At 38.1% G+C, this 20,633-nt stretch overlaps 1 protein-coding gene across 1 annotated transcript; it reads right to left on the reverse strand.

Moving 5' to 3' along the window:
* Positions 1-1,247: 1,247 nt before the first annotated feature.
* Positions 1,248-18,586, reverse strand: LOC148867151 (uncharacterized). Its single transcript, XM_088977340.1, has 7 exons — positions 17,372-18,586; positions 9,772-10,011; positions 4,847-4,936; positions 3,063-3,212; positions 2,794-2,918; positions 2,280-2,409; positions 1,248-1,506 (listed from the first exon to the last, which is right to left on the reverse strand). Exons 1-7 carry the CDS (start codon positions 17,927-17,929, stop codon positions 1,381-1,383), a joined length of 1,419 nt encoding a protein of 472 aa, XP_088833466.1. The 5' UTR covers positions 17,930-18,586; the 3' UTR covers positions 1,248-1,380.
* Positions 18,587-20,633: the final 2,047 nt, after the last annotated feature.

Below are 20,633 nucleotides of genomic sequence, written 5' to 3' on the forward strand. Positions count from 1 at the left end.
TTGGAAGTGCCTGCCATGGAGGAATGAGGAATCTAACTTCAATCCAGGCTTACTCCATGTTCTGATTCAACCAAATTTCTTTTTTGTTTTTGTCCTTCCCTCTCAAAGTTTAAATTAATCCAATAAATGACCAGCATTGAAATTATTAATCACATTATTGCATATCCTGCTCCCCCAATTTCAAGCTCTCTGTGTTCTTGAACACCATGTATAAAACCCAAATAGCAATATGTTCAACTTCAAGCAGCTAAGGCTAAGTAAATGGTTAAATTTCTTAGGGTCCGTTTGGTTCACAGTATGAATTTGAATCAGAATAGCTTATAATGGTCTATTGGAATTCTGGCTAGGAATTGAAATCAACTGGAATGGAAATGGAATTTTGATTCTGTCCAATTAAACAGTTGAAATCGGAATAACCTATTTCAATTCCAATTCCAAACCCCTATTCCCACAAACCAAAGTAGCCCTTAATTTCAAAAGTTAGTAAAGGAAATTACTTGACTTTCTGGGTCACTTTTATTTTATTTATTTAATTTTTTTAATTTTAAAAACACTACTGATTAACCATTCAGACCGAATGTCAAACCCATCAATCTAAAATCGGTGGCCAAAGTTCTATTTCTGGGTCGGATTTTACTTTTATAAGACTTTAGAATGTTTAGCATCAACCACACCATTCCAACTTGCAAGCATGGTTCAAAGTATCGATACGTCTCTGTATATGGGCAGAGGCATATCAGTATTTAAATACACACGAAATTAACTTTTTTTTATTTTTATTTTTTCAAATTTTAATTTTTGAAGAGTTAAAAAAGGTTTTTTTTTTATTAAAAAAGGATGAGATCCTGAAACACCTTTGGAACCCAAAAGATACAATAATACGGGGTGTATCGTATCGCTTTTTTGAACCTTACTTGCAATTGTGCCTACTTTACACGCTCGCGGAGGGGCCTTTTTTTATCTTTGATATAAAAAAGAATTCCTTTAGAGGGAGTATCTTCAGACTACAGTCTTGCCTAAACAATTAATAACTAAAAGATGTAGATGCACAGACAACAGTTCCCTTCACATCAATCATTCAATGGTTGGGCACCTTCAAATTAATCAAGAAAAAGCAATGCAGCGTTACTTGCTAACAACATACGAGCAGGCGAAAGGTGCAAAAATATAACAGCTCCTTTTCGTACGTGGTGTTAAACCACTTGCCTAGTTTTCCAAGATTCAAGCTCAACTCCAAACAAAGAAAATAATGAACAATTAGAACTTTAAAATAGAAAAGAAAATATTTTTAAGGGTTACAGCGAGAATATTCACAAGTTATATGATACAGTCAAGAGCTTGGCTATTTATAATTGCATATGTACAGCATGTATAGAAGGATCAGAACTCTATGCCACTATTTAATTGAATAGAGAACGAGGGTCTGCCAACATTGCTGAGAGGGGTTTCAACTCTAAAAACTACACCAGAGCTGCCAATATTCCCATTCCACTTCGACCTGCCAAGCTATAATACACAAGAGAATAATTCAGATACATTTTAGGGAAATATATATTATTCACAAAACATCACCAATAAATAAGGACACAAACAAACGCATATTTAAAGTTATAACTAGCCCTGCTGAGAGAGGTTTCAACTTTAAAAACTATACCAGAGCTCCCAATATTCCCATTCCAAACTATTACTATAAACTTGAAACATACCGTATGCATCAGTGAGTTTAATTCCTTCATTCAAAACTATTACTAGAAAAATGATAAGAAAATGGCTATAGTATAGTTATAAGCTTATAACTAGCCCAAGTTGAAAAAATTCAGTGTCTGGAAAATAGTATCAGAAAAGGATCATATGATTCGTGAACTATGAAGAAAGTTCTTGCCACCAAATGTTGACATACCATTCCACTAAAAAGCAGATCCCCTCTAAGAATCATTTTCAAGAAGATAAAACCATCTAGTTGATTTTTCTGAGTTTGCCTTCGACTTGATACCATCTTTTGTGTGTGTCTGGGGGGGCGGTGCCAACAATTCCACAGGAGGGTGATCTTGGTTACTTACAGATATTGATGCAAAAGCAGTAAGGATAAGATGCATATGCACACGATTCCACTAAAAAGCAGATCCCCTCTAAGAATCTTTTTCAAAAACATAAAATCATCTAGTTGATTTTTCTGAGAGTTTACCTTCGACTTGATACCATCTTTTGTGTGTGTGTGGGGTGGGGGGGGGGGGGGGGGGGGCAAACAATTCCACAGGAGGGTAATCTTGGTTACTTACAGATATTGATGCAAAAGCAGAAGGATAAGATGCATATGCACAGCCACAGATTAGATTCAGTTTGTCCTTCACAGTGTGAATGACCTCTGCCTGCAACCCAGGATTGCTTCCACCAAAAGTGGGGCATATGCTGAAGAGTTAAAAGAAACACAGAATAAATAATAAAAAAAGGAACAATTAATAATGCTTATAAGAAAAGGAAGAATCGTGTGAAACTCAATACAGATATATCAGATGCAAAGGTGCTTAAAGGCTTGCCAAAAGGTGGCTTTGCCACTTCTCTTTGCAATAATATATCGGGATGAGATCCCCTACCTCACCTGGGGTGGGGGGTGGGGGGTTGGGGGTTTGGATTCTGGGTTTGGGGGAAGGCTATCCCCCATTAATAAGTTATGTAGGTCATCATTCAAAAGGCTACAATACTCAACAAAAAGTAATGTTAGATATCTTATATGCAAGAAATCACGGCAAGAATACAATTAGAGATGAAATAATACAAGCATCCATTACACACCTTAATTGGACAGTTGGTCTCATCATGAGACCAGATCTCTTCCAAGCTAAAGCTTGTGAAAGGCCAAGGGAAAAGGATTTATCAGGCCACTGGACCATCGGTGTAATGCATGTTCCCCACTTGTTCTGCAAGAAAGATAAAACATTAATATTTTGCTTCCAATAGAGAAAGCAACATCAGGAGTAATTGTGATAACATGATCCCTTTCAACAAATCCGTTGTGCATAAGACGCCCAATGGCACTAATGGTAAAAGGTTCAGCATATAACCTTGCAAGAGTAGCTAAATCTCATTTCCCCTGGGTATTGACCTTGAGCTTGAAGCAGTCCACCAAAAACAGGTAGAAAAGCAGTTGAAGTTAGCCCCTCACCAGCTACATAGGTAAACTGCCCATTTGGAAACTGCAAATCCATGAAGGACTGAAATAGAAGATAAAGTTAGATGGTCCATCACCAAGATGCTCCACGGTCATAGGAGTAGGAATTTTTTACAGTTATAATGGTATTGGTTTCAGAAGAGACCGATTTAAATGGTAATCATTAGGAATCACTTGTTTAACCCAGAATACTACAACTTAGGACTCAACGATAACTCAAATAGAGTAGATTTTGGTTGCAGACAGAATACAGGAGACATTGATGTCCACTGATGCTCAGATTTATTGGATCCATACAGAGCTCAATTGTTCAACAAGATGAGACTGAGAAAAGGTCTTGGAATACAGCAGATCAATGTCTAATTAATTTAACTTCTATGAGTGTGAAGGTTGTGCTCATTTCATCTAATGGCACTGTTATATATGAACTTATAATCAATGTTTCAAAATATCAATCACAAAGATACATTTGGCTAAGAAATGCCAGCCATCAAATGCAATCTAAGAACTAAAATGCGTTCTACTAAAAAAAGATGATAAAGCAAGAGTAACTTTCCAGAGCAGTACTTTATTTTTAGATGAGTTACTGGGAATCTCTATTGCACAGAATACAGAGCATATGATTTGCAAACTATGTGCATGGATATCGTTGCAATATTTTGGATTCAGCAAGACTGAAAAATAGTCAGGGGACATGAATAGTATAATTTTACAATAAACATTTAGTTTTTAATTATATATCTTGTATGAGTAATAAAATAATTGTTGGGAAAGAAAACACAATTAACGTAAAATAATAAGTCAATGCAAAGTAAAATAATAATAAAATAATTGTTGGGAAAGAAAATACTTCTCCAGGGTACAACATTCTTTAATCACATATTGAGAAAGAGAAGACTACCCTCAGGTGTTGTAATGGTGTCTCTGTCCAAATCACCTAATGGGCTTACCATAGTTAACTGAACCTATTCAGATTGATATCTACATATGGACCAGATTACATGTAACACATGTACCCTATCTGTACATTATCAAAATATCCCCCCCAGAACAACTGATTCCTGTAAATCCTTTCCTTTGCCAAAGCATCAACAAAGTCATTTGCTGATCCATGTATCCATGAGAATGTAGTTCTTAGTTCTTTTGTCATTGTTTTAATCTCCTTCTAAGTGCCATGTTCCCATACTGTCATTCTTTGTCCAACCAAGTGCAACCTTTGAGTCTCCTTCAACTATTAAGATTGTGATATTAAGAAACCTCCCAATCTTAGCCTGTTCTTTCTAATGTTTCATTCATCCATTTTTAATAAAGCATGAAATTGTTGTAATTGATGTCAATTATTTTCAATGACAAATAATTGAATGAAATTCTGTGGCCAATTTTAAAGGAAAGGTTGCATCTCGTGCCTTTACGTGGGGTTACCTGTATCTCTTATTCGCTGGATTAATAAAATCTTACTTTTTTATCAAAAAAAAAAAATTGTTGTAATTGATGTCCTTCCCATGATAGCTTCAAAAAATAATGACGTCCTTCCTATGTTCTCTTAATATTGGACATGTCTACTAGCCAAAATAAATAGAGAATATTTACAGAATGAATAATAAGCAATATCACATGACTGACCAATGTATTAATTTTTTCTTTGTGCCAAAATCTAAAAACAAATTTTAAACTTACACAAGCCAATGGGTTGAGACAAATCATTGACATCAACAGCCACCTTCTATGCTTTGACCACACAGCTGGACAGAGAGAATGCATTCCATTCTGTGAAATACAAAAACAATGTCTCAACATTAATCAAGGCAAGTGATGCAAGAAATCATCCATATCCCAGATCAGGCCTTGGCAAACTAACCAATAATTATAATATTGGAGAAGGGAGTCCATGACCTAACAAAACAGAGTAAAGAAAAAGAAGGGGTTGATATAGATAGTAACACATTTTATTAATACGAAGAGGCAAGGTACACAAATAGCAACCCATGGGTAGATAAGTTCATCTCACCCAGAAGAAAAAAAGTAATTACAATTGAACCAAGAATATCTGTTCCCTGTTTGCCCTTGGTCAAAGTGTCAGCCAAGTCATTTGCCGACCTGGGTACCCACTTATAGCTTATCACCAAAGTCCTTGTTGACCATTCAATTTGCTTTAACACATCTCTAATTCTTTATAGCTCCAAACTGCTGTCTTCTATTTCAAGTGTGAAGTTAATGAGGCATTAAGAGTTCTCTTCCCTGTTTTACTCGTCTCAATGTAAACAATCTCTATTAGACAAAGTATCTAAACCCCCCAAAGTATTACATCTGAGCCAAAGACAGACCGTCTCTCCTTCCTCTTTCTACATCTTTACTATAGTTATTATTAGTTTTTTGGTAATAAATAAAAAGGAAATTTTTTAAGAACTAAAGAAGAGATTACAAAACAGGTGACAAGACATCATCCACAGAAAAATAAAAAACTCAGACCCCAAAAAACCCAAGACCCTCCTACCCCTTTGCACACATACTTTTTCCCCAGCAGATCTCCAATGACAAAAACCCCAAAACCACACAAGAGACCCAAACTCTCCTCCTGCACCCCAGACCCCAGACGCGTCCCATTCAGCATCCACCTCATAATCAAACCTCTGCACTAGATCTATTAACACCCAAACTATTCTTCTTTTCCAGCTCCAAAAAGATTTCTCTTGCAAATTCTTCCCCTCCCAAGAAAAAGAGCCCCAACATTTTGCATATTTGAACTTCTGTTTTAACAATCTTTTCCAAATCAAGTTTTTTTTGGCTATCCTCCTCACTTGATCTAAAGTCATCTTATCATTTTCCTCTTCCCCTTTTGAAACGTTTCCCTCATCTTCACTCTCTACCCCCAACAGCTCTTCCTCTCTCATTTTAAGTCAATCTTCTTGAACATCAGAATTTATTCCTTTCTTCATCTTCTCCACTTTTCTCTTCGAATTATCTGGAGAGCTACTCCTAATGTTTCTCTATTATTTATTTATGACCTTCTCCCCTTCCTCTTATAGACCCTCTTGAATTTATTACAAGGATCTGCTCCTAAAAGACCATCTTTCAACCAATAAAAAACTTCAGTAACATGAACTAGGCGACCATTATTTAACCCTTTGGGTTTTCTCAAGTTCGCCAAAGGTTTGTCACCTTCTCTGGCCCTGCAGTCATGCTTGTAACCCTTTTGCACCCCAAATCCACCCCCAACTTTCCACAATCACTTCAATAGCAGTCCCAGAAACCATCATTTCCGCATCTCCACTCAAACCTTCAATTTCTTTGGACTTCTCAGGACCTTCTTTTCCCCACCTTGGCAATGTAAATCTTCCACCCTCAGAAGAGTCAACTCCAATAGCTTCAGAGGCATCCCCCACCTGAAGAGAATCTTTCCCTAAATTGATCCCATTCATACTCAGAACATCTCCAACATTGTCTTGCTTTTCCGACCTTGTTGTATCAACATTATCTGGCATTACCTCTTCAATTGTACAACCTGAAGTGACATTCTCCAAGCAGTCCATTGCCAAATCTCCAATAACCAATACAAAACCCAACTTCAGTCCTTTACCAAAAACATCTTTACTTGCGGTTGATCAATTACCTCATGATGCTGTAAGAATAGAACTCTTAGCTCTATTCACCTTCAAAACCTCCTGCAAATCCTCTTAGCTTATCAACACTTATCCCATTGTTTTCCTTCAAAACCTTTTCATCATGTTGAACAAGCCTAGTAACCACTACGGGTGGCAATTTTTCAACCCAACCTGCTAACCCGCCCAACCCAACCATTAATTGGTGGGCTGGGTTGTATCCATTAAGTCCCGGGTCTGGTGGGTTGGGCAACCCAATAAGGGAGAGGCTTAATGGTTTGGGTGGGTTCGGTCATGGTTATCCAACGGATAACCCATTAGCCTCTTCATATTTCCATAGACACTCTCTTTATCGGTCTATCCTCATTTGTCTTTTCTAGTAGACAAATACCAACATTTTAAAAACAACCTGGAAACGAAACCGTTCTGGCCATCGGTTTCCGGGTCGACAGTCCAATCGTCCAGTTAAGGACGACCTGTTCTAACAAACAAATTAAAAAAATAAAAAAAATAGTCAAAGCCGTTGAACAAGTTGATGGGTCGACCACCCAAGTCAACGGGTTGTTGACTTTTTCAATTGTTTTGGCCAAAAACCGGGTTTGAGGTAAAATGAAACCGCTTTCCTGGAGGGTTCCTGGGCCAAAAGATCCGACTGTCCGAGTCAATGGCGGTTCAAAAACCTTGGGAGAAAAGAAATCATCAATGTTTTTGAACCGCCATTGACATTGGACCATTTGGCAATGGGAACCATCCAAGCAAGCGGTTCCGTTTTACCCCAAACCCGGTTTTTGGCCAAAAACCGTTGACCCGAGCGGTCAAACCGTCGACCCGTTAAATGGTTTTGACCATTTTTTATTTTTAGTTATTTTTTTATTTTTTTAATTTGTTTGTCAAAGCGAGCCGTTCGTTCGAACCGAACAGTTGGACTATCGATCTGGAAACCGGTGGCTAGAGCGGTTCCATTTTTGGGTTGTTTTTTAAAACGTTGTTTTCTCCTATGATTTGTAATTGTAAATGGTGATCAAATTGATCAAGGAAACAACATCAATGGCTCTCTCGAAGCAGTAGCAAAGCCCTATCTTTTTTCTGATTCATTTGTTTCATCATTCACTTCTTAGTAGATGCTCAACAAACCGAAAAAATTAGAGGGCGCAGAGATGAACTCAAGGGTTTGGGCTGAGTGCTCTAATTGTTTGCATTGGGAATGATGAGGCACATGAGCTCCCACTCCAATGTCATTGCCAATTGCGATGAAATACTCAATATGAGCCCCTTCACCTATATAAATCTGGTTTCTGCATATTCATGTTTTTGTTTTTTGTGTAGCTTTTTGTTATTTTTCTATAATTTCTCCTTTCTTCATTTTTTTATGTTCTCTATAATTTTTGTTATATTATTTTACAATTTTGTTATTTTTATGTAATTTCTGCTTTCTTTTTTTTTTGTAATTTCTAATAGTTTTCTACAGTTTTCGTGTTGTAATTTTCACAATAATATTGTTTTTTCCAAGGTTTTCGAACCGCCGTTGACCCGAATGGTCGGACCGTTCAGCCCGGGAACTGTCCAGACAAGCGGTTTTGTTTTACCACAAACCTAGTTTTTGGCAAAAAAACATTGAAAAAGTCATCAACCCATTGACCCGGGCGGTCGAGTCGTCAACCCGTTCAACGATTTTTGACCATTTTTTTATTTTAAATTATTTTTTAACTTGTTTGTCAGAACGAGTTGTTTGTTCGAACCAGACGATTGGACCATCAACCCGAAAACTGGTGACCAAAACAGTTCCATTTCCGGGTCGTTTTTTAAAACGTTGGTTTTTCAAAAATGAAAGTTGCATTTTCTATTTTTTCAACTTTTTATGTAATTTCTATTAATTCTATGCATTCTTGTGTTTTTGTTTAATTTCTATTTTATTTCATGTAATTTCTATTATTTTTGTGTAATTTTCATTATTTTATCTAAATGGATTGGGTTGGATTGGGTTCAGGTGGGTTCGGGTTGAACCCAACCCATTTAATTCTATCTAATTGGGTCATTAATGGGTTGGCACCTCTAGTAACCGAACCCAACCCAACCCGCCCAATTGCCACCTCTAGTAACCACCCAATCCCACATGTCAAGAGGATTTGTAGTTATTATTAATAAAATCTTGTTTGTACCAATCAGGAAAAAAAAATAACATAAGGGCATCTATTGGAGAGTTATAGAAGTTTATCTGTTCCTATATGCACTAGAAGTTTCATACAAGCTGAACTTATGTCTTTGATTCAGAGGTAGGGATAAAATACTTCTTTATGTGATGTGACAACAGGATAGAAGTTTAGGAGGATTCATAAGTGGTAACTGGTAGATATAGAATGGGTTTACTAGCCCTTGGCTCCCATTTCATCTGAATACAGTGGCTAAATCTTTGGCATCAAGAATGAACATCTCTTTCAATTAAGTAATGCTCCACAGAATCACTAGTCATAGAAGATGTAAATTAGGCAAAGTTGTTTTGAGGATCACCCATATTGGGCTAGTCAGTGCTTTTGTATTTTTGTACCTGGTACTGGATGGCTAGTTCCATCCTATTTCACCTCCCCTTCTGAAAGTTATTTTGGCTTAGCTGTAATGTATTGTTTTGGCATTCTTAACTTTAATCAGGTTCCTTTATCTAGTTAGAGGTCAAAAAGAAAATAAATGTATTCAAGCATTACTTCATCATGAAACTATAATGACCTCAAGAAACAAGATTATGAAATGGAAAAATGTTTCTAAACGAAAAGAAAATTGTTTAAGAGCACACAAAAACAGATGACTGCAAAGCAATACATATTAGAAGGGGGTAATAACATGCAGCGATTTGGGGAAAATTGCAGGTGTCACTATCAGCAACATTTTCCACAGAACACGACTTAATATCTCCATGTCCTTAAGTATCATAGTAATGCTCTCATCATGGCAGTTACCTATGGTGGATAACCCTAATTTGGCCAATAAGAAAAAGTAAAACATCCTTACCTTCCGATCATAACCATACCAAAGCAAGTGTTGCTTTGATAGATGAACTGGCAATAAAAGTGTTGTATCACGTACAAAAAGGACTGGTCCAAGCTGAACAAGGAAAAGTGGGGAATTCTCATTTCCAGAAGTGGAACCCCCATGTGATGCCTCTACTCTCCACAAGTCCCCCCTTGCAACAACAGAACTTTCAACATCATGTGTTCTACTGTCATATGTTGATGTAATATTAATGGTCCCCTAGACTCAAAAGTAAAACGAATCAGTTCTTGAAAATTATATTGAAAAACAGCTAGTTAAACAAGTTTTTCAAATCACTTCACTGCCAAAAGAAATCCAACTTCTACAGCCAACAGATTATTATATGCAAGTTTTCTCCAAAAACACTTATTAGCAAAACATCATAATAAGAAATTTGACAGGCAAATATGCAGGATAGATGATGTTTCATATCAATACAAAATGCCAAAAAGAAATAGTAGATAGATGTAACAGCCACAAGCCAAAAATTGCCCAACTAAATATTATAGGATTGTGGTGGTACATTTTTTTATCAGCAACACAATAAAATTCATTAATATTAGAAACCAGCAGTATAACAATAAGTTACGAAAAAAATACAACAAACTTAAAGAAACTAATCCATCCCAGAGTATTATAAGTGAGCCCAATACATAGATTGTCTCTGAACCTCTTGCTTAGCTAAACCATCTGCTATTTAAACTGTTTGCAGATCTCCTATCCCAGTTAATTTGAATCATGATTTCTTTTGATAGCCATTTGAAACACTGAAGTCATTCCTTAGGTGCCAAGTCACTCCCTCCCCCCTTTCAGCCAGCCCAAAACTGTTCTCGAGTCACCTTCAATAATCAGCCTTGCAATGCCCAATTCTTTGGCTTTCTCAATCCTGTAAACTGCTGCCAAGAATTCTGATTTAACCACATCGCCTTGCCCAATTGAATCTGAATACAAGAAAGTATGTTTCCTTTCTCATCCCTAATTACTCCTCCAATACCCAAAAGGCCCAGATTGTGCACACAACTACCATCAAAATTCAGCTCCTTCCAACCACAATTTAGTGGTGACCACTCCACTGAAACTCTTTGTATTCTAGAGGATGAATCAGCTATTGCACCCCAAGACCTGAAGAAATCTTCAAACTTAAAGTCTGAGAAGAGATTCAAGGTCTTATCCCAATGTGCCACTCTTGAAGTTTTATTTCGAATAAAGTTAACTTTTTTTTCAAAAATAATAGATATAGCACAGTTACCATCATCTTATCATGTTCATTACAACCTAACTCTTTAACATATGCATTCTATAATTTCACAAGTATCATATCTAGTTTTTCCTTTTGTTAATCCTTTTTTGGTAACAAGTAAACATTTAACTTTTTTTGGAAGATGTGCTTCAGGAATGCAGTCTGTGAATTGTGAAATGGATACAAGGCTGTGACATGAATGAAATATAACAAGTAAAAAATGACAAATAAACTAGAATGTATAGGGGTAGCACCAACTGCCAGTGAGGTATATGGAAAGTAGATATCTAAAACTTGGCCACATTAACTTGAATAAGTTTTTTTTTTTTTGATAATTGAGAATTAATTCATTAATCAAAGAGAGATCTGCTATACATAAATCCAAAGAGAGGCTCAAGGTGCAGCCTAACTCTAAGAAAGTATCAGAACTACATGAAAAAACAGAAAACCACTAGTAGAGAGGTAGTGCACAATTATAAAGCTGCCCAAAATAAAGAATCCCTGTTAACCCCTTGTTTTGCAAGAAAATCAGCCATTTCATTTGCCAATCTTCCTACCCATTGGATCCTCACCATCATATTTCTTCTTCTTAAGAAGATCTCTTAAAGCCCAGACAGATGAGTCTGGGTTCAGCAACCAGCTCACAACAACCTGGGAATCCCCTTCAATTATCAGCCTTTTTATACCAAGTTGACTAGCTATCTGAATCCCCTGTACAACAGCTAGAAACTCTGCTTTGGTAGTCCCCTAAACCAACTGGGGCTGAGAATAATGCTAAGACATTTCTGTCCTTTAGGGGTGGGTTCGAGCCAAGCTGAGCCGAATAGTACCAGGCTCAAGCTCGGCTCGAGAATGTTCTACAAGGCTCGAGCTCGGCTCAAGTAAAAAATTCATAAGCTCGATCTCGGCTCGGCTCGAGCCCGATTTTAAGAAAAAAATATTTTATAAAATTAAAAATTATATATATAAGTATTTTTTATATGATATTTAAAAAATTAAGAATTATAATAATTAATAATTATAATATTTTTATTATATTATTATTATATATATTAAATATCAAATATATATATATATATATATATATTCAGGCCAGCTCAAGCTCAGTTGAAACCGAGCCGAGCCGAGCTCGAGCAGCTCATAAAAAGCTCGACTCATTGCCACCCCTACTGTCCTTCTCTCTCAAGATTCCTCCTATGCCAGAGGGGCCAGAATTACCTTGGCTGCTCCCATCAAAATTTAGTTTAACAAAACCCTCAAGAGGAGGGACCCAAACTGCAATGTAACTTTGTTTTGATGAAGAACTGCTAGCCATCATTGACCAGTTCCTCCAGAAGTCATCAAAGGAGAAGATTTGGGATAAGTTTGTTGTTTTCAACCAGTGTATTGCACTTATCGAAATGCAGTCCTTCAGCTCGAAGAGGCTTCTCTCCTTATTTTGGAAGATTCTAGCATTCCTTTCCTCCCAAATAGTCCATAATGAAGCTGCCCTAATACACCTCCACATTAACCTTCCTCTTTTTGATTGACTGCCAAGGACTGAAGGTTCAAATAGCTAAGAGACTTATGTTGGCAGCAACCACCTGCAACCGAATAGGGCAAATATCCAACACCAAATAGTTGTAACAATAGAGAAAGATAAAAATATGTGGAAACACCTCACCATTGGATTTGCAAATGGAACACCATTTTGGGGACATGCACAAGTAAGGCATTTTCTTCTGCACCTTATCCAAAGTATTAACCTTCCCAAGGATCACTTCCCAACAAAAAACAGGGGATGGGCTTAGTCCAAACCAGTGTTTTAAAAGGCATGGGAGGCATACGCCTAGAGGCACACCTCCAGGCAAGGCACTCCCAAAATGCCCTGAGGCATATGCCAGAGACGCTGACACCTCTGAGGCGTACACATCAAGCGCTTTTTTCATGAGGTATGCTAGAGGCTTACACCTCATGCACATCTTATATAAAAAGACAAAAAAAAAGAAAAAAGAAAAAAGGAAAGGAAAGGAAAGGAAAAGAAAGAGAAGAAAGAAAGAGAAAAGGAAAGAAAAGGGAAGGGAAGAAAACATAAGAGGAAAGAAAGTGGTTTCCCCCCTACCCCTTCGGCTGGGGGGCTTCACCCCCTTCTAGGTGCAGCCCAATTTGTTTTTTTTTTTTGAGTTAGGGGGGTCTTGCTCCGCTCGCCTCCACTTCGACAAGCCCCCCCCCCCCTTCAACTAATGCTATGCATCTTTATTCTTCTTAATATAAAAGATTTTTATTAAAAATAAAGAAAATGAGATCCCCCCCCTTCCTCTTAAGGAGGCTTACACCTCCTTGTGTTCGGAAGGCTTACGCCTCTTGCATTCTAAACTACACCTCACACCTCTAGGTAGTGGAACGCCTCGCGTCATGCCTCCACATTTTAAAACATTGGTCCAAACTTCCTTAACAGGAAAGGTGAGAGAGGTAGAGAACAAGCAAAGAGTTTTGAAGAAGCAACTGAAAAGGACCCTTTAGGCGAAGGGGACCAAATCCTTTTGTCTAACTTAAGGGGGTCCAAACAAACATCAGCCAAGAGAAGCAAAAGGTTTGTCACAAGTCAATTCTGCCTCCCTTAGACCTCTTCTAAACCCTAAGTCTCAATTCAAAGAATCAAGGGTGAAAGGAGAAGAAAGGCACCTGGCCACATTCTTCCTCGGGGAAACTAAATACAAAGAAGGAAATAAATCCTCAAGGACTGAACTACCCACCCAAATGTCTTCCCAAAACCTTACTAAATTCCCAAAACAAACATCATACTTGATATAACGAAGGAATTGAGGGAGGATCCTTGAAATTGCTTTCCACAGTGATGCCAAAGTAGCCTGACGAGATAAGCCAACATCCCAACTATTGTTCGAGTAACCATGTATGCTACCTATAACCTCATGCCACAATGACCCTCTTTCTCGGGGCCACCTCCAAAGCACTTGCCCAACAAAATTGTATTCCTGCACCAAATTTCCTGGGGCCAGACCACCCTGTTCATTATTCCTACAAACCAAATCCCATCTTACTAAGTGATCATTTTTCTCCTCCCAGGTTCCCAAAGAAAATTCCTTATCGGTTTCTCTAACCTCTTTGCTACCCTAACATGGATTCTAAAGACAGAAGAAAATAGACTAGTAAGTTCGCTAAAGTGGCCATAATCAAGGTAACTCTACTGCCCAAAGAGATGTAATTCTTCTTCCAAGAGGCCAACCTTTTTTTCAAACTTCTCCAACACTGGATCCCAAAATCGACTCTCTTTAGGATTTGCACCAAGCGGGAGACCTAAATAGGACAAAGGCCAAGAGAAAACTAGGCAATCTAAGCACTCTACCATAGCCTCAACAACCCTATCCTCCAAATTAATGCCCACTACACAACTTTTGGTCTAGTTGATCTTCAAATTGGATACACTTTCAAACGAGAAGATCAAATATTTGAGATTCCTCACCTTTCTAAACTTATCTCATTCACAAAAGATTAGTATATCATCAACAAATTGGAGATGGGTGATTGGAAGATTGGTCCTACCAACTCTCCAACCCCTAATGGCCTCCTCCTCCTCAGCTATTGATATTAAGCAACTAAGCACATCAGCTACAAGGGTGAAAAGAAAGGGTGATAAGGGGTCACCTTGTCTTAAACCTCTGGAAGCTGGAAAGAAATCCCTTACAACACCATTAACTAGCACCGAATAATGACAAGAGCTTATACACCCAAAAATCCATTTACACCACCATTCTCCGAAGCCACAGTTCCTAAGTACCTCCACTAGGAAGGTCCAATCCACCAAGTCGTAGGCTTTTTCTAAATCCAGCTTACAGACAAACCTTTGTCGGCCACTTCTTCAAAAGTCCTCAATTGTTAGGAACACCACTTTGGTCCTTCTTGAAAGCACCTTAGCCAAGATTTTGTATAAGCTAGTCACCAAGCCGATAAGTCTAAAATCCTTTGGTTGTCGAGTTTCACCTTTCTTGGGGGATTAGAGCAATGAATGTTGCACTAATTCCCAAACTAACCTTAGAACCAACTTCAAATTCCTTAAAAACCTCAATAAGATCATCTTTAATCACCTCAACAATCCTAATAAAAGGCCATAGTGAATCCATATGGACCCAATGCTTTTGATCTATCCATTGAGAAAACTGCCTGTCCTGTTAATTCTTCTTCGAAGCTCCTCTCCAGCCAGACATTAAGGCCCAACCCCAATCTTAGCCATTTAAAACCTTCCAAAATCTGCCTAGGATTCAAGGGCCTCCTAAAAATCATTTGAAGTGCTCCGCAATTATACCTGCTATGTCATCCTATGAGGAAATCTCTTCGTCATTGACCTTTAGCTTACCCACAAAATTTTTCCTCCTCCTCCCATTGGCTAGTGCATGAAAAAAAATTGTATTCCCATCACCTTCCTTAATCCAATTATTCCTTGATTTCTGCCTCCAAGAAATTTCGTCTCTCAAGAGGACATCTTCCAACTCCTTTTTTTAATTTCCATCTTGAGCCCCTCTCTTGGTCATTCAAGGAATCTTGACTCTCCTTTCCATCCAAGTCTTCACTTTGAGACATTAAGAGGGCTTTTTGTTCCTCTACTCTCCCAAACTGAACCTTGTTCCACTCCTTCAATTTGGCCCCAAGTCTTTTCAATTTCTTGTGGAATCTAACCCCCTTCCACTTCACTCCTCTCAATTCCTCATTCCACCACCCCTTTATCTTATTCACAAAATCTGGATGAGTTAACCACATATTTTCGAACCTGAATGGTCCAACTCCATTTCCCAAGGATTCTTGTCCAAGTTTAATAGGGCATTGATCAGAGGTAACTCTAGGTAGGGATCTAGTTACTAAATCCTTCCAATGATTTTCCCACTCCTCATTGAAAAGAAATCTATCCAGCTTAGAGCAAACAGGGTTTTCTCGGAAATTTGACCAAGTGAAAATAGCTTGCAGTAGGGGAACCTCCTTCAACTCACAAGTACTAATGAACTCGTTAAACTTACACATGCTAGTTGTGATAGTCTGATGTGGGTTGTTTATTTCATTACAAAATCTGATTACATTAAAATCTCCACCCACGCACCAAGGTCCTCCCCACAAGCCATGTATTCCATACAATTCCTCCCACATCTCGCTTCTTTCCCTATAGTTGTTTGGCCCATACAAATTGGTTAGAACCCAAACAAAACCACCATCCACATTTCTGGATTTTAACGAGATTGAGAAGTTGCCTAACAGCTCCTCTAGAGGTTCCACAACATCTTCACACCAGATGGTGACTAAACCTCCCGAAGCACCCCAAGATGGCAATAAGGACCAATTCACTCCTCTGGCTCTTCACACACTTCTAATCCAATTCCTGTCAAACTCCTGTAGCTTTGTTTCCTGCAGCAAAACTACATCAGGTCTCTCTTTCATTAACAGGTCCATAATTACTCTCCTTTTCCTAGCACTCCCTAGACCTCTAATATTCCAGCTAACAATTTTCAAAAGAAAAAAACTTGCTAAGTAACCTTTATAACCCACCAAAATCCCCTTACTTTGCCTCTTTTCTTCTATCCCCTTACTTAAACAAGAACAAGAATAGAATTTTAAGTAGTGAGAATGAATTGCTTCTGCAACAATATTTTGTCGTCAAAGGATGCTGAGTTAAAGAAGGGTGGATAATATTCGATGTAATGGACTGATTTCTACTCATAAAAAAAAAGGAAAAAAGAGGCTTCAAACTTATTCCCATGCCATTGTGTAAATCTTCCAGGATTGAATCATAACTGACCATGTTTTTCAGTTGCAAGTCAATCAAGAGCCAGTTGATCTACAAGAAAGTGGAAGCAGCAGAACCAGTAACCATACTATAAATCCTAAGAGTGAACTTCGAGTAACAGTTGACCCTTCACTTTACAAATTTTCTACAGATCCACCTTTCATGCCAAGACACAAGAATGGCAGAGGAGATTATCAAGGGACATTGTTTTTGCTCACTATATTAACAAGGCCAATTTGGGCATGGATTGTTATGTTCGATTAACCCCTTCCGAAGTGCATGACAGCGTACAATTCATGTACTATGATCATTTCCGTGTTGTAAGTTTGCATACATGATATCAGTAGTTCTATTTGCAGTATTTAGAAAAAGACTTGAACATAGTTCTAACCCAACCCAACTAAATATTTGAATACTATATATCTAAGGCTTAGAGAGACAAGGAAAATAAATGAATTAAAAGATAAAAGCCACCAATAAAACTTAATAAAAAGAAACATAAATGAGATAATAGGAAAATAATCATTGATAAATATCAAAACTAAACAAATTAATCACCAAAGTCTTACCTGAGACTTTCCAAAATGACCAGCAGATTTCAGATTAAAGCCGAAACTTTCCTCATCCATAAATTCATCGCGAATAGAGTTGTCTTCTGCAAATCCGTAATCCCTAAACTGTTCTGCCAATGATTCAAAATCCGCCTTCTGCCCATCCACAACCACGTCCCTTCTTCGAGAATCCAAATCCGCCCTGAGCGACACCACGCCACTCTCATCTTGTCGGAATGGCATAGGCAACCTACGGAAGAACTGCTGGACAACTCCATTCAAGCAAGCCCCAAACTCTGCCCCGGCTTGCCCCAGCCTATTGCCAATATCAAAGATCGCAGTAACTCCATTAATTCCCGAATTATCCGTAGCTAGACCGAAGTCCCTTTTTCCGAAACCCTGGGTCGGGAATTCAACATCAAACAGCTTTGGCGTCTGAGGACTCGGCCATGAGAAAGACGACGGATTCATGTGAGAGTGAAGCAAGCCATTGAAACCCTGCGCGAGCCGATCCGCCAAATCGTGGCCATGCCGTTGCACCTCTTCCCATGCTTCAAACGATCTCTCAACCGACATCTGGCAGCAACTATAGGACTTGCTCTTCTCAATAAGCAATCAATCAGGACGATAGTTTAAAAAAGAAAAGAACTTTTACAGATTTGAAAAACAAGAAGCTAGGCTTTGCCTTCCGAGGCAAAATTAGTCAAATAAACGGCCATGGAAAGGAAAGAGTGATACAAAGGTTGGAATTTTTTGAGCCAGAAGTTCCGCAGGATACAACCACGACATGAGAGAGGTTAAAGTAGGGTATCAATAAGAACCTCGAAATAATTACAGACATGAAGAAGAAGAAGAAGAAGAAGAGTGAAATTAGGGTTTCTCATGCCCTTTAATCCGCTAGAATAAAGGCTGAAGTTGGTGGACTCGGGGACCGCGTCACAAAAAGACCAAAACAACGCATAGCAATGCGTTTGTTTGCTTGCTTGCTTGAGAACGATGATGGGCTCTTCTCTTAGGCGCGCGGGGGTGCGTACAGCGCATATCCTTTGGACCGTGAATTTTCGAGTGCTTCCGCTTTGGCCTTTCGGTCACACAACAGCTGGGACCCCGAAAATTGTGAACATGTCTGAAAGTTAAACCATGGGCGTGAAGAGTAAGAAATAAAGATAGGGAGAATGACTGGTCAGACAAGGTCAGAATTTTGTAAATATCTGTTTTCTTTCCGTTTCGAGTGGAGGGATCTTCAGTTCTTCACTATCATATAAGTGATATAGCAGCTTAGCTCGATGGAGGCAAAATGTAAATCAATCTTTCAAATGAAGTGACCAGCTTAGCTTAACTATCTTCTATATGCGAAAAAGCCATAATTGATGCAATACAAAGAAACTTGGACCATTTTGATTGGAAACTGGATCAGTCTTTGGAACAGTTTAAGAATTTATTTAAGCTTTTTGTCTCTATAAAACTTGTATATAAGCCCAGAACTCAAACTTACTCTGCCCATCTCCATCTAGTAGCCCAAAGGGCAAAATATGTTAATGTTTTTGTGTGAGTTGTGACTCATCCGGACCACACCGTTCATTATTTCGATTTTTTAATCGGTGGTTTTGATACGCCAGCAGTTTAATTTGTACACGTGGCAAATTGCAACGTATAGGACCGGCCAGCAGAACGCCAGAAAGAGCCAAGGGCGCGAGTGGATAAGAAGCAATGGGAGTGCTGGTTCTGGTGGCAGCCAGGGATGGATGATGGGTTGTATTGGAATTTTGGATGCAAATTTGCATGATTTTTTTTGGTTACCAGGTAACGGCATGTTGAGGAAAGCGATTGAAGAGAAGAATGATGACCGAATAAAATGTAACGTCGCTTGGTTTCCACCCTTAATTCGAGCCCCGGTATATAGATCTGATCTCAGGTAAAGGCAGCCTCGTTGAGAGTCCTCTGTGGAAGAGTTGGTGCCACGTGTAACTTGTATCATCCAATTTTATTATATTAAGAAATTATCTAAAATCTATTCTTAAATTCATCCTAACTTTTCAAAATGTTTTGGGAATCTTATGTCCATATCCTATAATTATGTGTTTGATTCTGTATATGTTTTTTCATTCAAAATTTGTACTTTATTTAATTGTAAAATTAAAAAAAGGTAATAATTGCAATTAGGTGCAATTGGGCACTACATTGGCGTAACAGTAAAAAAATACTTAACCGTTTGTGAAAGTTTAAAAAATAATTTCCCCAAGTGATAGACATGCATAGAAACCAAAATCAATTTTTTTCATTCTCGATGTATACAAAAGAACATGAGAGAGGAACTGCTAAAGTGGTGCCTATGTGAGAGTCTTTATTGAATAAACACGCCCACAGAACCAAACACCCTTTAAGTAGCATTAGTGTTTATTGATAGAAATTGTCATATCAGCATAAATATAATTTTTATGACCAAATTGTCCAGAAATTGCTATGTCAGATCACCGTACCACCCCTCTCTCTAGCACGGTAATTAACCTCATCGTCGGAGAACTTTGGGCTCAAAGACTGGATTTCACCGGATGATGGGCTCGGGACCTTTGGCAGTGATTCCAATGTGGTGGTGAAGCTTTGAGTGTTCCTATCTGAAGTCAAAGGCTGTGTTTGGTTGTAGTGCAATTTTATTTGTACTAGTACAAATGCATGGGAGAGCAAGTGAAAAAAAATGTAAATTCTTGTTTAATTTTATTTTGGGCTTAAATTTATTTTTCTTCACGTTTTATTTTATTTCATTTACACTACAATCAAACAAAATAAGCTAAAATTTAAAACAAAAATAGGTCATAATTTACATTCAAATCATTTGCACAAAGAACCAATTTGGACCTCTGTGCTTTCTCATGATCGATTATGTTCCTGTTATTTGGCTTTGAGTTGTTTCTCTGTGCTTAACAAAAACTGAAGCAATAAGCATTTGGCTATACGTAATATATGCAGAAGGACACACATAATAAAGTAGTCGAGTATCGAAGTCATCTGGTTCATGTTTCTCAGGGGTTGCAGGGCCCTGCAACAAGATAAGAAATCCATGGCTTTTGTTTATAATAGAAGATAAGAAAACTTTTGAAGAAAAACTAATACCAGAAAGGCAAAAAGGTCCACCTCTTTCAACAATTTCAATCAAAAGTTAACGAAGGACCAATGGACTGATGATCTTTCATCATTTCAGACTAGTGTGTCATCCATCACAAAACGACTCATTCTTGCTTAATTCACAGACAAATTACATTTAATCCATGGCAGAGTACCA

The sequence above is a fragment of the Nelumbo lutea genome, chromosome 3 (genome assembly GCF_056320005.1).
Source record: "Nelumbo lutea isolate HS-2025 chromosome 3, American lotus-T2T, whole genome shotgun sequence".
Lineage (NCBI taxonomy): Eukaryota > Viridiplantae > Streptophyta > Magnoliopsida > Proteales > Nelumbonaceae > Nelumbo > Nelumbo lutea.

Bases quoted from the DNA above. Each gene is read 5' to 3' on its own strand.
- LOC148867151 (XM_088977340.1), bottom strand. From the start codon at position 17,929: ATGTCGGTTGAGAGATCGTTTGAAGCATGGGAAGAGGTGCAACGGCAT. The intron at 4,937-9,771 runs GTAAGGATGTTT...TGTATTTCACAG, and splicing joins GGTATGGTTATGATCGGAAG to AATGGAATGCATTCTCTCTG. The intron at 3,213-4,846 runs GTAAGTTTAAAA...CTTCTATTTCAG, and splicing joins GTCTCAACCCATTGGCTTGT to TCCTTCATGGATTTGCAGTT.